At 34.1% G+C, this 16,595-nt stretch overlaps 1 protein-coding gene across 1 annotated transcript; it reads right to left on the bottom strand.

The window, feature by feature from the left end:
* Window positions 1-12,197, bottom strand: LOC111142276 (killer cell lectin-like receptor subfamily F member 1). Its single transcript, XM_022495328.1, has 6 exons — window positions 12,113-12,197; window positions 5,633-5,731; window positions 4,573-4,719; window positions 1,750-1,889; window positions 664-776; window positions 1-121 (listed from the first exon to the last, which is right to left on the bottom strand). Exons 1-6 carry the CDS (start codon window positions 12,195-12,197, stop codon window positions 1-3), a joined length of 705 nt encoding a protein of 234 aa, XP_022351036.1.
* Window positions 12,198-16,595: the final 4,398 nt, after the last annotated feature.

Genomic DNA, 16,595 nt, shown 5'->3' with positions numbered 1-16,595 from the left:
TCATTGATTATTGATTGATTGACAAATCCATCTGAAAACACTGCTGCAGGTTTCAGAATAAATTTTGTTTTCCTTGACAGCAGCACAGCTATTTTCTTCAGTTGGCCCTTTTATGGAAAATCTGTAGAAGAAGGGATAAGTACATGGTTAATCCTTGTTGCTGAAGACATCCGTTTGTGTTTGCAGCCAATACCCTCCTTTAGTTAAAAGGCCGTTTGGATTTCAGGGCATTTTCAAATCCCTTGATTTACTAGAAGTTACAATATCTCTGTGACTTAGACTTACTCTGTGATTGGCACGGAGTTCGCAAAGAATCTGTTAGAAATGACAGAGCTAAGAGTAAATCTGTGTCCATATCCCTGTTCTAGTCTTTTTTCCATTGTTCTATATGGTGTAGTCTTTAAACAATAAATGCAAAATAATTACTGTTTTCAAACCTTTTTGTTTTGAAAACAAACCCAAATATCCATCATTACTCCAGTGAACATTAAATTGATTTTCATCCTTTCAAATTCGTTAGTATCAAGAATTATTTCAGATTAGATTTTGGTGAACTTAGAGGTACTTTATGAAGATAAGTTCTACAATAGATACAATAGACAATAGATGAAGATAAGTTCTACAATAGATAGAAAGTCAGACAGTGTTTTTGGAAAGACTCACGTCTTTGAATCTAATGGAGAACCATCCACCCAGGTCCATGTCCTCTTCAGGGATGTAAAGTTAAGCCCAATCCACACGTAATTTGTTTGTTTTAGGTTTTTCTGTATAAAAGCCTATGAAGTGAGTAAAGAGTAACTCAATGAACAGAATATTTTAATGATGTAGACATACTAAGTAAGATTTAGAATTTTATTGGACAGTTAGCATCCTACATGAACATTCTTATACTAGTCAATCCATAACTTATTTACATACTATATATTACATACATACATATACATACATATATATCACTTGTAAATTGAATATAAATATTCAGCCCAGGATTAGCATGAGCCAAATGAGGCACTGGCATTGAGCACAAAATTTAGGAGGATGCAAAAACTCAGTAATCAAGATAAATGATACTTTAACGGAAGGAATGAGAAGAAATTTGAGAAAAGCCATTTTTAAAAAAGACTTTATTGATTTATTTTAGAGGGACTGAGAGAGAGAGTGTGTGTGTGTGTGAGTGAGGGGATGGGCAGAGGGGAAAAGAAAGAGGGAATCCCATGCACCCTCTGTGCTGAGTGGGGAGCTGATTGGGGGCCTTGATGTCAGGACCCTGAGATTATGACCTGAGCTGAAATCAAGAGTCAGATGCTTAACTGATTGAGCCACTAAGGTACCCCTTGAGGAAACCTTTTTTTTTTTATTCATTTAGCATGTTTTCTTTTTTAATTCAAGTAATTAACATATAGTGTATTATTAGTTTCACGGGTAGAGTTTAGTGATTCATCAGTTGCATATAACACCCAGTGCTCATTACATCATGTGCCCTCCTTAATACCCATCACCCAATTACCACATCCTCCCTTCCACCTTCCCTCCAGCAACCCTCAGTTTGTTTCCTATAGTCAAGAGTCTCTTATGGTGTGTCTCCTTCTCTGATTTCATCTTTTTTTTTTTCCCCTCTTTTCCCCTACGATCCTCTGTTTTGTTTCTTAAATTCCACATATGAGTGAAATCATCTGATAATTGTCTTGAGGAAAACCACTTTTATCTGTACAGAGACTAATGCGATAACCCTGACACTAAACCACTTACCATTTCAAGTTGGTCCTGAATGATTGGTAGATGAGATTTCCTTCCCAAACAATACCCATAACTGTCACTCCAACTTTTCATTTCATTAGAGAACCAATAACACTTTTTTTGATATTTGAGCCATTCTGATGGGCACAACCCTACAGGGAAATGGAGGAAATAAAGAAAATTAAGTTATATACGTATCCCTGAAAATTGAATACTTCTGTGTTGTATAAATAAGAGTGGAGCTGTATGATAAAATCACTCACAACAAAGAGTTCAGATTTACAAGATGTCCAAATTGCAAATGATAATTCTTGGGAATTAAAAAATTAATTTGGTAAGATGAAGAAAAACTTAGACAAAAGGGGATTTCTTTTTCATTCCCAGATCTAATGTAATTGCTAAAATAACATCAGCCATTTAAGCTGTAAATTGCATTAATGCTACTTATGAGATTAAATATGATTTATACCATTCACTTAGAATTTAATTAGAGAAAGCTTTAAGATTTCTCTCATTTTGTACGCATAAATCTTACTTAATAATTCCCTTTTGATATTAAATAATGTTGAGCATAATAGTTTTTTGGCCTCTATATAATTATAAGTTCAAGTTCTTTGATTTTCTTAAATTAAATTAAACCTAGGTCTTCAATCGAAAATATCTGAGACTTTGGCATAATAATGAGAGAAAGTGAATTGAATGAATAAATATGAGTTCAGGTCAGTGTAACTATTCAAACTTCCAGCCATTAAATTCTCCTTTCTTTGTTGAAGTTAAATTCATATGACATAAATTCACCATTTTAATTACCTTAATTGGAAATGCCATGGATTTTAGTACAGCTACAATGTGTAAGCATAATTACTATCTAATTTCAAACTATTTTCATCAACCCCAAAATAAAATCCTGTAAATTGCAGCCACTATTCATTCTCCTCATCCTATTAAGTTTTAACATTGGAAAATATGAATCTTCCAAGTTAATTCTTTTTCAAGATTGTTTTTGCTATCCAGAATTTCTTTCAATTTCACATGAATTTTAGGATCACCTTGTCCATTTTCATGAAAAAAGGCCATTGGAATTTTGATAAGAATTTCTTTGAATCTGCAGATCTCTTTGTCAGTATTGCCATCTTAAGCAAATTGTGATATATATTCAGAGGAAAGTTCTCCAATCATAAAAGGAAATAAAATGCTGATATATGATACAACATGGGTGAATCTTGAAAACATTATGCTAAGTGAAAGAAGCAAAACACAAAAAGTGAATTATTCTATGATTCCGTTATATGAAAGTCTAAAATAGGTAAATCCACAGAGACAGAAAGCAGATTAGTGGTTGTTAAAGGCTGGGGGAGAGGAAATGGGCAATTGCTTACTGGGAATAGAATTTCTTTTTGGGTGATGAAAATGTTTTGGAACTAGATATAGTTGTTGCACATTCAAATGTCCTAATGCTATTGAATTGTTTTATTCTATTTTTGTAAAGATTTTACTTATTTATTTGACAGACAGAGATCACAAGTAGGCAGAGAGAGGGGGAAGCAGGCTTCCTGCTGAACAGAGAGCCCAATGCGGGGTTTAATCCCAGGACCCTGGGATCATGACCTGAGCCAAAGGCAGAGGCTTTAACCAACTGAGCCACCCAGGCTCCCTGAATTGTTTTATTTTAAATGGCTAACTTCATGTTTGTGGATATTTCCTCATTTAAAAAAAAAGAAAAAGCTAATGGAAATTAATACCTTACAGCTTGATATACAGTATTTAGACTAATTTTAAGAAAAATTTAATGTTATCTATATGATTCCACATTTACCTATCAAAGTTTCCTTATCTCTGAAAATGTTCCATTATAATACCCCACATAATGATAAATTAAATAGTCATGGTCAAAAATATGTGTTAAAATTACAGTATTTCAATTAGTTTGGGACTTGTACATATAAAACAGATAGATAATCCAAAACAAAATAGTATCAGTAAGTAAACAATAATATATATGACATTTTCATATGTGATCAAGAGAACAACATAAACTAGTGGATTAGAGAAAATCCTTTTTTTAAAAGATTTTATTTATTTATTTATTTAGAATGGAGGGAGGAGCAAAGAGAGAGGGAGAGAGAGAAACTCCAGCGGACTCCCCACTGAGTGTGAAGCCCTACTTGGGGCTCGATCCCAGGATCCCAAGATCATGACCTGACCAGAAAGCAAGAGTCCAATGCCTAACTGACTGAGCTACCCAGGCCCCCCCAGGAAAAATCCTTTGGTAAATAATCATAAAACAAATTAATCTACACATTTTGCACATTACTATAAAATAGATGTTGAAGGCCCCAAAAGTTAAGCACTTTAAAGTTAAACTAAAACAAAATTGGAAGTAGAAGGCATGGTTTTTCCAAAATTTTGTATAATTGGAAGTTCTAAGCACAAAATCATAATGAATCATTCATTATGTATAATTACTTTTATTCATTTTGTATTTCAAAACAGAATAAATAAGAGACAAAATATAGTTATTTACATACTGCCTTATAATCACAATTAACTTGCCATGTTTATGTGTTTCGATTTGATTTTAAACTCCTGCAAGGAAGAGCCTCTTTGTTATTTTTTCATTGATACTATCCTCCCACCACAAAAAAGTAATAAATTATACATATATACATATGCGTATATAGATATAGATATATGAAATTTTGAATGAAAAGTAGATTGATATCAAATCTTTGTTAATGTAAATCTGCATAACTGTTAAATAAGATTTTTTAAACTTAGAAAGCCAAAACAATTAAAACAAATACAGGCCAAAATCTTGAGAGATACCTGTATGGCCTGTAGCTTTTGAACCACAGTAACTTGTGTCCTTATTACTTATATTTCCTCTTGTGCCACTGTTCATTATCAGGTTTCCAATATCATCATGTTGGGTGATATTTGAATTCTTTGCTTCTTGGCATTTTAGTAATATTCCCTGAGAAACTTAAAAACAGAATTATTTTAACACTGGGTAAATATCTTTTCCCTGTGCAGTGCTCCAGACAGAAATTCTTTGGAATGATTCTGATGATTAGAACAAGAAACAACTGAAGAGATAACTAGAAAGTTTCTTTCTTGTTTTCATGTTTATTTAATGAAAAATAATTTCAAATATTACATAATTAATTCACTTACAGAATACATATTTGTTGAGGATCTATTCTGTGCCAGACATCGTGCTAAGAACTGGTGATACAGTAGTAAATAAAGCAAAATTCCCTCTCTAAAGAGTATACATGCTCTTTCCATGCTTTCTTGATGTCATGTTTTTCTGAAACCTATGACACTGTGCTTAGCCCATTCTACCATAATTACTTATTTAAAAATCTCTTTATTTCATTAGAGATTTCTCACCATGTTTATTCATTTTTTTGTTTTTTTTGTTTTTTTTTTTTGTTTTGAGAGGTTTTTTTTTTTTTAAATTCTGGAAATTTGCAGTAAACCTTGGGATATAGTAGTACATAGTATAAATTAAATACAATTTTACCTACAACTTATAAAAATTTCTAAGAAAAATCATGGAATTCTATCAATTCACAGGTTTCTAAGAAATCAAAAAAATGTGGTTTCCTAATATACATCTCTTTCTCTCTCTCTCTGTCTCTCTCTCTCTCTCTCACACACACACACACACACACACACATTTTCTTCCTTTTAGATTGTATGCCATTTGAGAACAAGATACCTGATTTGATTACATATTAAAAACATTGCTATGGAGTCTAATATACAGCTTTATACATAGTAGCTTCTTTTTAAGAGTTTGTTAACAAAAAATGAACAAATGAATGAGTATGAAAGTCATAAGAAAAGAGTAAACATTTTCCATATTTTTATTTAAGATCTTTTAACTTACCCAATAAAGACAGGGAGATCAAAGTCAAAACCAGTATACCGTTTACTGTTCCTGATATCCCCAATAAGATTTTATACCAGTGTGACATCACAGAACCATCTGAGAGATTAATCACATAAATTAGCTCAGAAAAGTACATTTCCAAGTAGTGAAAGCAACTGTAATAATAGGATTGCATATAATATTGGTTTTGAATTTTAAAGGATGTTAGGCAATCAAAAGCTTAAAACTTAAATAAATAGAAAAATGCTATCCTATTTTATTTAGTAATGGTAACACTGCATGGGGAGAGCTATGATGCATGTTATTTTGCATCTTAAGAAATTGCTAATATTTGACATAATTGACTAGTGGGATAAAGAAATTTAACATTTACACCTAATAATTCCCCAAGTGTGCATGTATATGCACACACACAAGTTCATGGGCACTTACAAATACACACATATATAGTCACACAAATATATACTTTCTAATTAATAATTTGCTTTAATATAATATTCCCAAGTATTCAACCTATTTAATTTACTGAGGATGTAATACAAATCAGAACTAAATATGACTCCTGATACCTGCTATTTTAACCTAAAAAAATCCTAAAATCTTTTCTAACCAATGTAATAATGATGTTTCAGCTTCTCGTTGAATGTTAAACACTTTAAGAGTGATGACTGTTTTATTTTTCATATGCCTATGCTGCTACATTAGAAATGAGATGTGCATTCTGTAGATGGCTATTAATGAACAAATTGATATGATAATACAGAAAGGAAATAGTCTCAATATGTTGCTATTTTTCTCAACCTCATTAAATAGGACATGGGTTGGTGGACATTAGCATATGGAATTGGATGAGTAATTAGTATATACTAAATAAATGAACATCTATATTTTGCATAATAGTTTTGTCATCCAAGATAATTTTTATAAAAGCATCACAGTAAGGAGCCACTCCCCATAACTATTATTATCCTTAGAGTTCGGTCAATAAATTGAGTTACTAAATACTGAACTTCATGTTCCAAATACCCCTTAAACCTGTGGGAATAAAAAAAAAAAAAAAGTACATTTGAAGATGCTGAAATCTGTCAAGAAAAAGCATAATAAACTATATAAAACAGTATGTCAAAGAAATAGTACACGGTTTTTAATCTTATGATAATGCCAAAGATCATAAAATAAGATTTATTGTAATTCAATTAATGAATACCCTATATTCCCCAGATATTTTTCTAATATTTTAATATAATAAAATTTATAATCAACAAATCCAAAGTATTCAACACATGTAAAAAATGTCATTTATTCATTTAAAAAAATAAAACACATGGCTATCAGAAAACATTAGGAGAAAGGGTGTGGAAGCCTTTTCAAATTCAATTCAAACTCAATTATTTCTTCTAAGTATCCTGAGTTGAGCTTCACAGTATGAATTTGAGGCATATAAGGCCTACAGTTTTGCAGGATATAACATTTTCATTACCCTGTATTTTCTCCTTTAGAGAAGTTGTAGAGAATTCTCCTGTATAGACTTTAACTTATAAGTCTTTTAATATCAGAAAATGAAAATAAAAATAATTTAAAAATAAAAAGCCCTACGATCAGTCACTCCTAAGTGTCCATACAAAATTCTTAAATATATTATTAGTAGCCAAAACACACCTTGACCATAATGGGTTTATTCAGGAATACAAGTGTTGTCCAATAGTAAGAAATTCATTTTATCTTACTAATAGAGCTAGAGAGAAATGTATCATCATCCTAATAGATGTAAAAAGTGCAATTGATAAAATCCAACAACTTTAAGTTAGAAAATGAAGCAAGAATCGATGGATACTTGTTCAATATGCAAAATTTTTATGTCTAATTAAGTTCATTGAGAAATGTCAGAAGTTTTCCACAAACGTTTGGAAAAAAATTAACTCTAGTATAAAGGTTAAAAGAAAATATTCTTGAAAATAACTATAGCTACAGTAATTTGCTAATGAATACACAATATAAAAAGAGGTAAATTGTGATATCAAAAACATAAAAGATAGGCATTTAAAAGGTAGAGTTTTGCATGCAATTGTAATTAGTTGTTATAAGTGTAAAATAGACTGTTATATCTATAAGATGTTTTATATAAACCTCATGGTAATCACAAAGCAAAACCTACAGCAGATGCACACATTAAAGGAAAAGGGAATCAGGGTGCCTGGGTGGCTCAGCGGGTTGGGCCTCTGCCTTTGGCTCGGGTCATGATCTCAGGGTCCTGGGATCGAGCCCCACATCAGGCTCTCTGCTCAGCGGGGAGCCTGCTTCCTTCTCTCTCTCTCTGCCTGGCTCTCTGCCTACTTGTGCTCTCTCTCTGTCAAATAAATAAATAAAATCTTTAAAAAAAAAAAAAAAAAGGAAAGGGAATCAAGGGAATCAAAGCATACCACTATGAAAAGTCAGTTCACAAAGGAAGGCCACAAGAGAAGGAGAAAAGAATAAGGGAATTACTAATGCCATCTTATTACCTGATATTTGGCTGTTTTATGTCTTTTCATATGAAGAATTAGAATTATTCTAATTCTTAACAGATCCAATACTCTAATCAAAAGATATGGAGTGGCTAGATAAATTAAAAAAAAAAAAATGGGACACAACTACATGCTGCATACAAGAGACTCACTTCATCTTTAAGGATACACATAGACTTAAAGAGAAGGGATAGAAAAAGATACCCCATGCAGATAGAAACTAAAGAGAGCAGAGGTAGCTATACTTATATAAGACAATGTAGAGGTTAAGTCAAAAACTGTAACAAGAGACAAAGAAGGTTATTATGTAATGATAAAGGGCTCAGTTTATCAAGAGAATATAACAATCATAAATATATATGCAGCCAACATCAGAGTAGCTAAATACATCAAACAAATATTAACAGATGTGAAAGGGAGGAATAGACAACAATGTCCTAATAACAGGGGATTTCAATACTTCACATTCAACAACAGATAGATCATCCAAACGAAAAATCACTACAAAAATCTGGGATGTGAGCTATTTCTTTAGACAAAATGGACCTAAAAGACATACACAGAACATTCCATCCAACAACAGTGGGAAACACATTCTTCTCAAATGCACACAGAACATTCTCCAAGATAGATCATATGATAGGCTACAAAAGAAGTCATGGCAAATTTAAGAAGACTGAAATGGTATCAAGGATTTTTTTCCAATGACAATAGTATGAAACTACACATCAAGGCAGCAGGATAACTGGAGAATTTACAGATACGTCAAATAAAGCAACACACTCCTGAACAACTAACAAGTCAAAGAAGAAACCAAAATGAAAATTTAAAAAAATCTTGAAACAAACGTGAAAATACATTGAACTTAAAGGATGCAACAAAAGCCCCCTTTTCTTTTTAGATTTTCCAAGGACCCTGGCAAATCTTTTTTTTAAAAGTTAATTTAATTTAATTTTTGTTCAGTGTTCCAAAATTCATTGTTTATACCACACCCAATGCTCCAAAAGCACTTCTAAGAGAGAAATTTATAACGATAAATAACTACATTTTCTATTAAAAGAAAAATCTGAAATAAACCATCTAACTTCTTTTTTTAAGATTTTATTTATTTATTTGACAGACAGAGATCACAAGTAGGCAGAGAGGCAGGCAGAGAGGGCAGGCAGGCTCCCTGCTGAGCAGAGAGCCCTACGCAGGGCTCAATCCAGGATCTTGGGATCATGACCTGAGCCGAAGGCAGAGGCTTTAACCCATTGAGCCACCCAGGCACCCCTCAAATAAACCATCTAACTTTAAACATTAAGGAACTAGGAATAAAAACAAAATAGAGGGAGAAAACATTGGAAAATTATGTAACTATCTGATAAATGGTCAACATTCAAAATATATAAGGAATGCATACAACTTATACAACTCAGTTAGGAAAAAATTATTAAAAATGGGCAGAGGATATGAATAGACAGTTTTCCAAAGAAGGCCTACAAATGGCCAAGTACATGAAAAGTTGTTCAATGTCACTAATCATCAGGGAAATGCAAACAAAACCATAATGAGATATCACTTCACGTCTGTCAGAATGGCTACTACCAAAAAGAGTTAACAGGTGTTGGTGAGGGTGTGGAGAACTTTGAACCCTTGCACACGGTTGGTGAAAATGTAAGATGGTGCAGTCACTAGGAAACCAGAATGGCAATCCCTCAAAAAATTAAAAATAGGGCTATCATATAATCCAGCAATTGCATTCATGGGTATATCCTAGAGATATATCAGTATTTAATCAGTATTTCAAAAAGATGTTTGCATTCAATGATCATTGTGACATAGAATGGTACAATCCTGTGGAGGATATTTGGGGGAAAACTAGCAAAATTGTATAAACATTTATGTTGACATCCAGCAGTCTGTCTTCTAGGAAAACACCCGAGTTACACATCGGCAATATATGGAAAGACATATGTGCGAGGCATTGCAATGCGATTTATAACAGGGGTAGACTAGAAAAAGAATGTAAACATCTTAAGTGTCCAGTAATGGAACTAGTTGAATGAAGTATGGTGTATACCCACTTAATAGAGAAATATTAGGCTGTATATAGGATTGAAATGTATGGAGGGAGAGAGCAGGGTGAAGGCAACAAGACAGAAGCTGGATCTTTGGGAGCTGAAGATCTCTGGAAGTACCTTGCTATACAGACTTTAGAAATATATAAATGTTTTAAATAATGATAAAATGATTCTAATTATATAATAGGCATTATGTATATTGTTATGACTGCATAATATGTATATTCATACATAATTATAATTACATCAAAATGAAAAAAGTGATCCCCCAAAATAAAATGGAATATGAAGTAAAGGGCTCTAACCCGTAGAGAGGAAGTATTTCAAACAATTTCATTTTTCTTATTTTTAATTTTTTAAAAGAGTTTATTTAGCTATTTGAGAGAGAGAGTGCTCATGTATGCACAAGCAAGTGGGGAGAGGCAAAGGGAGATGGAGAAGACCCCCTACTGAGAAGGAAGCCCTGACTGTGGGGCATGGGGAGGCTTGTTCCCAGGACCCTGAGACAGTGAACTGAGCTGAAGGCAGACCCTTAACTGACTGAGCCACCCAGGTGCCCCTCAAGCAATTTAACATAATTTGACTGTACTTGCCTAATAGAATATATTCTAAGGACAAAAAGCCCAGCAAAAACATTTCAATCTGCTTTAAGTAACTATATTATTAGTAATTCTATTTCTATAGTGATTCTGAAGCTTTAGATAGTAGCAAAAAAATGTAATTTCTTATTTCCATTAGGACCAAGACATGAGAAAATATATACAAATATATAATCACAAAGTTAAATAAAATCTCTGTGTATAATGACAGGGCTTAAATTGTCAACTAGATTTAAATGTATGTCATACCGCAAGCTTTACTAAATATTAGCAAACTTTACTCTTAGCGAAGGATACATTGGTAAAGGATAAGTATCAGTATACGCCACTTAAATAGCTAGGAGTTGCACATTTATCATTGGCAGCCTCCTGAGCTCCTTTCCTCAACCAAAACACATTCTGGTTTCAGAGTGGCATCTACAAACTGAGTGTGAAAAAAAAAGTTTGCACAGAAGAGCCATTACATTTGTGGTCTTTCAGGTTAATATCTCTATTTTCCAAAACAAAATTTTCCATCTGGTGAAAAACATATTTTAAAGTTTTTGACACACTGAATTAAAAACTGGTATTAAAGATGCCATTTTTATGAATGATAAAGAGGTTGATGAGTGGCACTAAATATTCATTTTAATTTTATTAATTTTAACTTATTTGTATTTTTCCTGAGAATCCTTAGGAAATTATATGATTATATGACTTACTTTATTTTTTAAAGATTTTTATTTATTTATTTGACTTTATTTTTTAAAGATTTTTATTTACTTATTTGACAGAGAGAGAACCAGTGAGAGAGGGAACACAAGCAGGGGAACCAGGAGAAGGAGAAGCAGGTTTCCCACTAAGCAGGGAACCTGATGTGGGCCTGGATCCCAGGACCCTTCAAGGTGTTACTTTAAAAGAAAATAACTTGGAGCACCTGGGTGGCTCAGTTGGTTAAGCGTCTGCCTTCGGCCCAGGTCAGGATCAGGGTCCTGGAATCGAGCCCCACTTTGGGCTTCCTGCTTTGCGGAGACCCTGCTTCTCCCTCTCCCTCTGCCTTTCCCCCTGCTTGTGCTCTCTCTGCATCAAATAAGTAAATAAACTCTTTAAAAATTTAAATAATTGTTAGTCCTCGCCTTGATAAATGAGACAGAAAGACAAGACAGAGGCAGAAAGAGAAAAACACCAAAAATTAAAATAGTCCAAGAACAGTAAAAAATAGAATATTGGAAATTATGGTCCACATTCATATTCATATTAATATTAACCCATATTAAATCCATACTCATATTAACCCACACCAATTAAAAAAAAAAAAACTGAATTCCATACCTTTAAATTTCACTTGGGATGTTTGGCCGGAACTCCTCTTTTTCAATTGTAAATTCAATGTCATATATCTGTCTTCGTCTTCCATCTTCGATGTGGGTGAATATATGTGTATATATGTGTGCGTTTTATTTTTAAGTATGATATGTAATTAAAAAGTAAAATCTGCTGTTAATCAGAGCTAGTCCTCTAATTGTCCACTCAGAGTACAAACAAGGGCGCAGAGTTTTTCATCTATTGGTGAGAACCACAAAGGAAGTGTTTTCTTTTTTTTTTCAGTTTATTTCTCTTGACCTAGATAACATGTGATTTTCTCAACTGTCCACCACATATTGAATTTAACATCATATGTGGTTCTTCATTTTTTAAAGATTTTATTTATTTATTTGACAGAGAGAGAGAGAGAGAGAGAGAGGGAACGCAAGCAGGGAAAGTGGGAGAGAGAGAAGCAGGCTTCCCGCTGAGTAGAGAATCTGATGGCCTGGATCCCAGGACCCTGGGATCATGACCTGAGCTGAAGGCAGTTGCTTAACGACTGAGCCACCCAGGAACCCAGTATGTGGTTCTTTAAAAAAATGCTCCCTGATTAACACATAAAGTCAGGCAAATGGAAATTGTACACCTTTTAGAGTTATAGGATACGTAGGTGTCTCCTGATTTAGCCAAAATATGTGAATTTTCAATTACACTTCCTAATATAGTGATATTTGATTCAATATAATAGCTTGCAATTACCTAACAGTTAAATTTCCTGATCCAAAAACAACATTGCTTACAAATCATGCTAATAATTTAATAATACAATTTGAAGAAAATAAACACTGGCAATTTTTACCATTCTAAAGACATCTTAAATAGAAAAAAAAAATTAAGGGGTGTGGAGAACTTGGGAAATAAACCATATTTTTCAGTTACCTTTTCTGGTATTTGAAAAGAAAGCCCAATATTCACAAAACAGGCCGGAAATTTCAGATTTTTTTCCTCAGCTTTAGCGAGGTTTACTTTATATACCATAAAATGCACTCCTTGTAAGCACATGATTAGCTGATTTTTAGCAAACATACAGATTTGTGCAACCACCACTCAAATCCAGTTTGGGAACTTTCTTATCACTAAAAAATTCCCTCGAGGCCAATCTCAAAGGAGTAATATAATTCTGGAAATATTACTTTTATACGTTGAGATGAAATTTAAAGTTTGACACATAAATCCCAACTCTTTGGTCATTGTAGCAAATCGAGAACAGAAAGTGAAAGCTTTGCACCAGAAGACTTGACTGGTGAGGCAGAAGACTGAGGAAAGATTGCTGAGTAGATCAGGCAACCCTGCCTGGAGCACAGCCAGTTCTGCTCTCACAGAGGGGGCCCGGGCCCATTAGCCCAACTCTCATCTCATTCCTCTGCTTTTCTGTCCCTAAATCAGTAAGTGGGAGGCCCAGGGCAAGTTTGTCTCCACGGGTCAATCTTCCAGGGCAAAGAATGAGCTGTAGAAGGCACACAACAGAGCTGGAGGGACAAAAATCAGCCTTTTAAATTTAGGAGTGACTTAATGACAATTACATTTGATATTTTCACAGATACAGTAGCACAATTTTGGCTAAAAATTCCTGTTATGTTCCTGCTGTACATTTTTCACCAAGAGTCTTCAACTTTTGATGTTATTTACCAATAATTGGGTGGACAAAGTGACCTCTCCTGTGGATATCAGTCAGCCTCTTTCCTCAGATATCCTGGATCTTATTAAATGAACACCTGTAAAATGATCCAGGACAGTAAGGATGGAAGTTACAAATGCTCATACAATAAGGCCCTCTGCCATCACGGCCGATTTTGCTAAAACCTCTGCCAAATGCCCAGCCTGTTAAAGGCAAAGACCAAAGATTTCCAAGGGAAGCCAGCCAACCTCGATGGCAGACCTATTACATAAGGATCTTCCATCATGCCCCGGATAGTGCTCTGTGTTCATGGGAATAATCACATATGTTAGGAGTCGATTTCACTTCTCTACCTGCAATGCTTCTGCTAGCACCACCATTCACAACGTTATAGAACATCTTCTTTGTCATCATGATTTTCCACACACTCTTGGCATTTGACATTTTGCAGAATAGAAAGTTTGGGAGTCAGTTCCCGCGTGAGGAATTTACTCCTCCATAAGCAACCTGCTGGGCGGGATGCCGAAATGACTTTCTGAAGGCACACTAGTGACACCAGCTGGTGCCATAGACAGAATGTACAGGTCTATGAATCCACACATGGAGTTAGGATTCAACTACAAAGTGCTCCCCTCCCGTCATTACACCTAATAATCCACTTGAAGAAAACTGCTTCCTTTACCCAAGATATGGTGGGGGTTTTTTACATTGTTTAAAGTTTTTACTTAAATTCCAGCTAGTTAACATACAGGTATACAATGTAGTGACTAAGCACTTCCAACATCGCCCAGTGCTCATCACAAGTGCATGCCTTAATCCCCGTCACTTATTTCACCCAAGATCTGTCTTTGTCAGGTTTAGAGCTTCCAATGCTCAAAAGAAGACTGTTCTAATAAGGAACATGATCAAGTTCCTCATGAACTGGAAGCCAGTAATTATAATAAGTATGCAAATCATTGTGGAAGTAAAGAACGTGGTCACTGAACTCCCCCTCGTGCTTTTTTGTGCCTCTATAAATTAAGGTAATTCTCCCCACCCCATTACTTTTTCGGTTTAGGTTTTAACACAAACTTAAAAGATTCATCTTGTCAGATTCCTCATTCTCTCTGAATTTCAGAGTGTCTAGAGTGTATGACTCTGTCAGTGCATTAGCTATCCAAGTTGTGTGCCATTTGCATATTCATTATGTTAATTGAAGCATCCGTAAAAGTGGGAGAAGATGGGAGCAAAGACAATACATCTGGCATATAGCTAATGATCTCTCTCCCAACTAATGATACCTAATCTGAGTAAAACTTCTTTCATGGAGATTGGTATTATGGAATATTTTATCAAATATCTCAATGAACACCACATATACTTTATCATGAGTCTTTTTCAGACACATTAGTGTAAAACTACCAAGAATATGAGGTCTTTCTGGCATGATTTGTCTACTTATTCATACTATACCCATGACTATTTACTAAGACTTAGCAAGCCCTGTTTTTAATAATTTGCTCTGCCCATTGTTGCCCAAGGCTTTCAGCTCCAGAAATATCTGATCCATTTTGTCTTATCTCTCATAGAGAACTTGTTTAATGTCTATATATTTGTGAATTTTCCAGTTTCCCTTCTGCTGCTGGCTTGTAATTCCATGCCCCTGTAGTCAGAAAAGACACTTAGCGTGATTTCAGTCTTCAATGTTGTAAGATTTGTGTTGGGACCTAACATGTAATCTATGCTGGAGAATGTTTCTGTGTGTTGGAGAAGATGTGTGTTCTGCTATTGAGTGGAGAACTTTCTATATGTCTGTTAGGTTCGTTTGGTCTAAAATATGCTCAAGTCTGTTGTTTTCCTTATTGATATCTACCTGGATGTTCCATCCGTTGTTGAGAGTGGGGTAGTCAAGTCTCCTACTATTGTTGTGTTGCTGTTCTATTTCTCCTTTCTGTTTGTCAATGTTTGTTTTATATATGTGGGTGCTCTGATGTTGAGTGCATATATATTTGTAACTGTTATATGTTCTCAATTAATCCTTTTATCACTATGTAATGTCCTTCTTTGACTCTTGTGACAGTTTTTAACTTAAAGTCTGGTTTTTTATGATATAAATATAGCCACCTCTGCTCTCTTTATCATTTGCATGAAATATCTTTTTCTGACTTTTCACTTTCAGCTCATGTGTGTCCTTTGTAGCTAAAGTGAGTTTATTCTAGAAAGCATGCAGTTAGGTCTTGTGCTTTGTCCATTTGTTTGCCCATTCAAGCACTCAGTGTCTTTCTTATGGGGGAGTTTAATTATTTACTTTTTAAGTAATTATTGAAAGAGAAGGATTTACTATTGCCATCCTGTTCTTTTCCCTTAGTCTTATTTTTTTATATGTATCTTTCTCTCTTGATGTCTGCCTTTGTGTTTTGCTGATCTTTTGCATCAGTATGCTTTGACTTCTTTCTCTTCTGTGTGTGTATATAACTTCTATACATATATTTTGTTGTGGCTTAAGATTTACATAAAATATGTTAGAGTTCTAACAATCTATTTTTTATACCAGATTACAAAATTTACTGGATAGTAATACATATATATATATATTAAAGCAGCACAGTATCTGTGTAAGGATGATAGACAAATAAACGAGAAAAAAGATCCCAGAAACAGGTGCACAGATATACAAACAGTTATAGCAAAAGTGGCTTTGCAGATCAGGAGAGGAAGGGCTGACTTTTCTACAAATGATGCTAGCACATCTGGTTATCCATATGTGAAAAAATGAGGGGAGGTAGGTGAGGCAATAGGGGGAATACAAGTGCATTTATTTTGATGAGCCTAGAAAAGAGTATAAAATTGCTG

This window comes from Enhydra lutris, unplaced genomic scaffold (genome assembly GCF_002288905.1).
Source record: "Enhydra lutris kenyoni isolate GAN:26980312 unplaced genomic scaffold, ASM228890v2 scaffoldscaffold7, whole genome shotgun sequence".
NCBI classification, from domain to species: Eukaryota; Metazoa; Chordata; class Mammalia; order Carnivora; family Mustelidae; genus Enhydra; species Enhydra lutris.
This window is presented reverse-complemented; position numbering and strand designations above follow the sequence as displayed.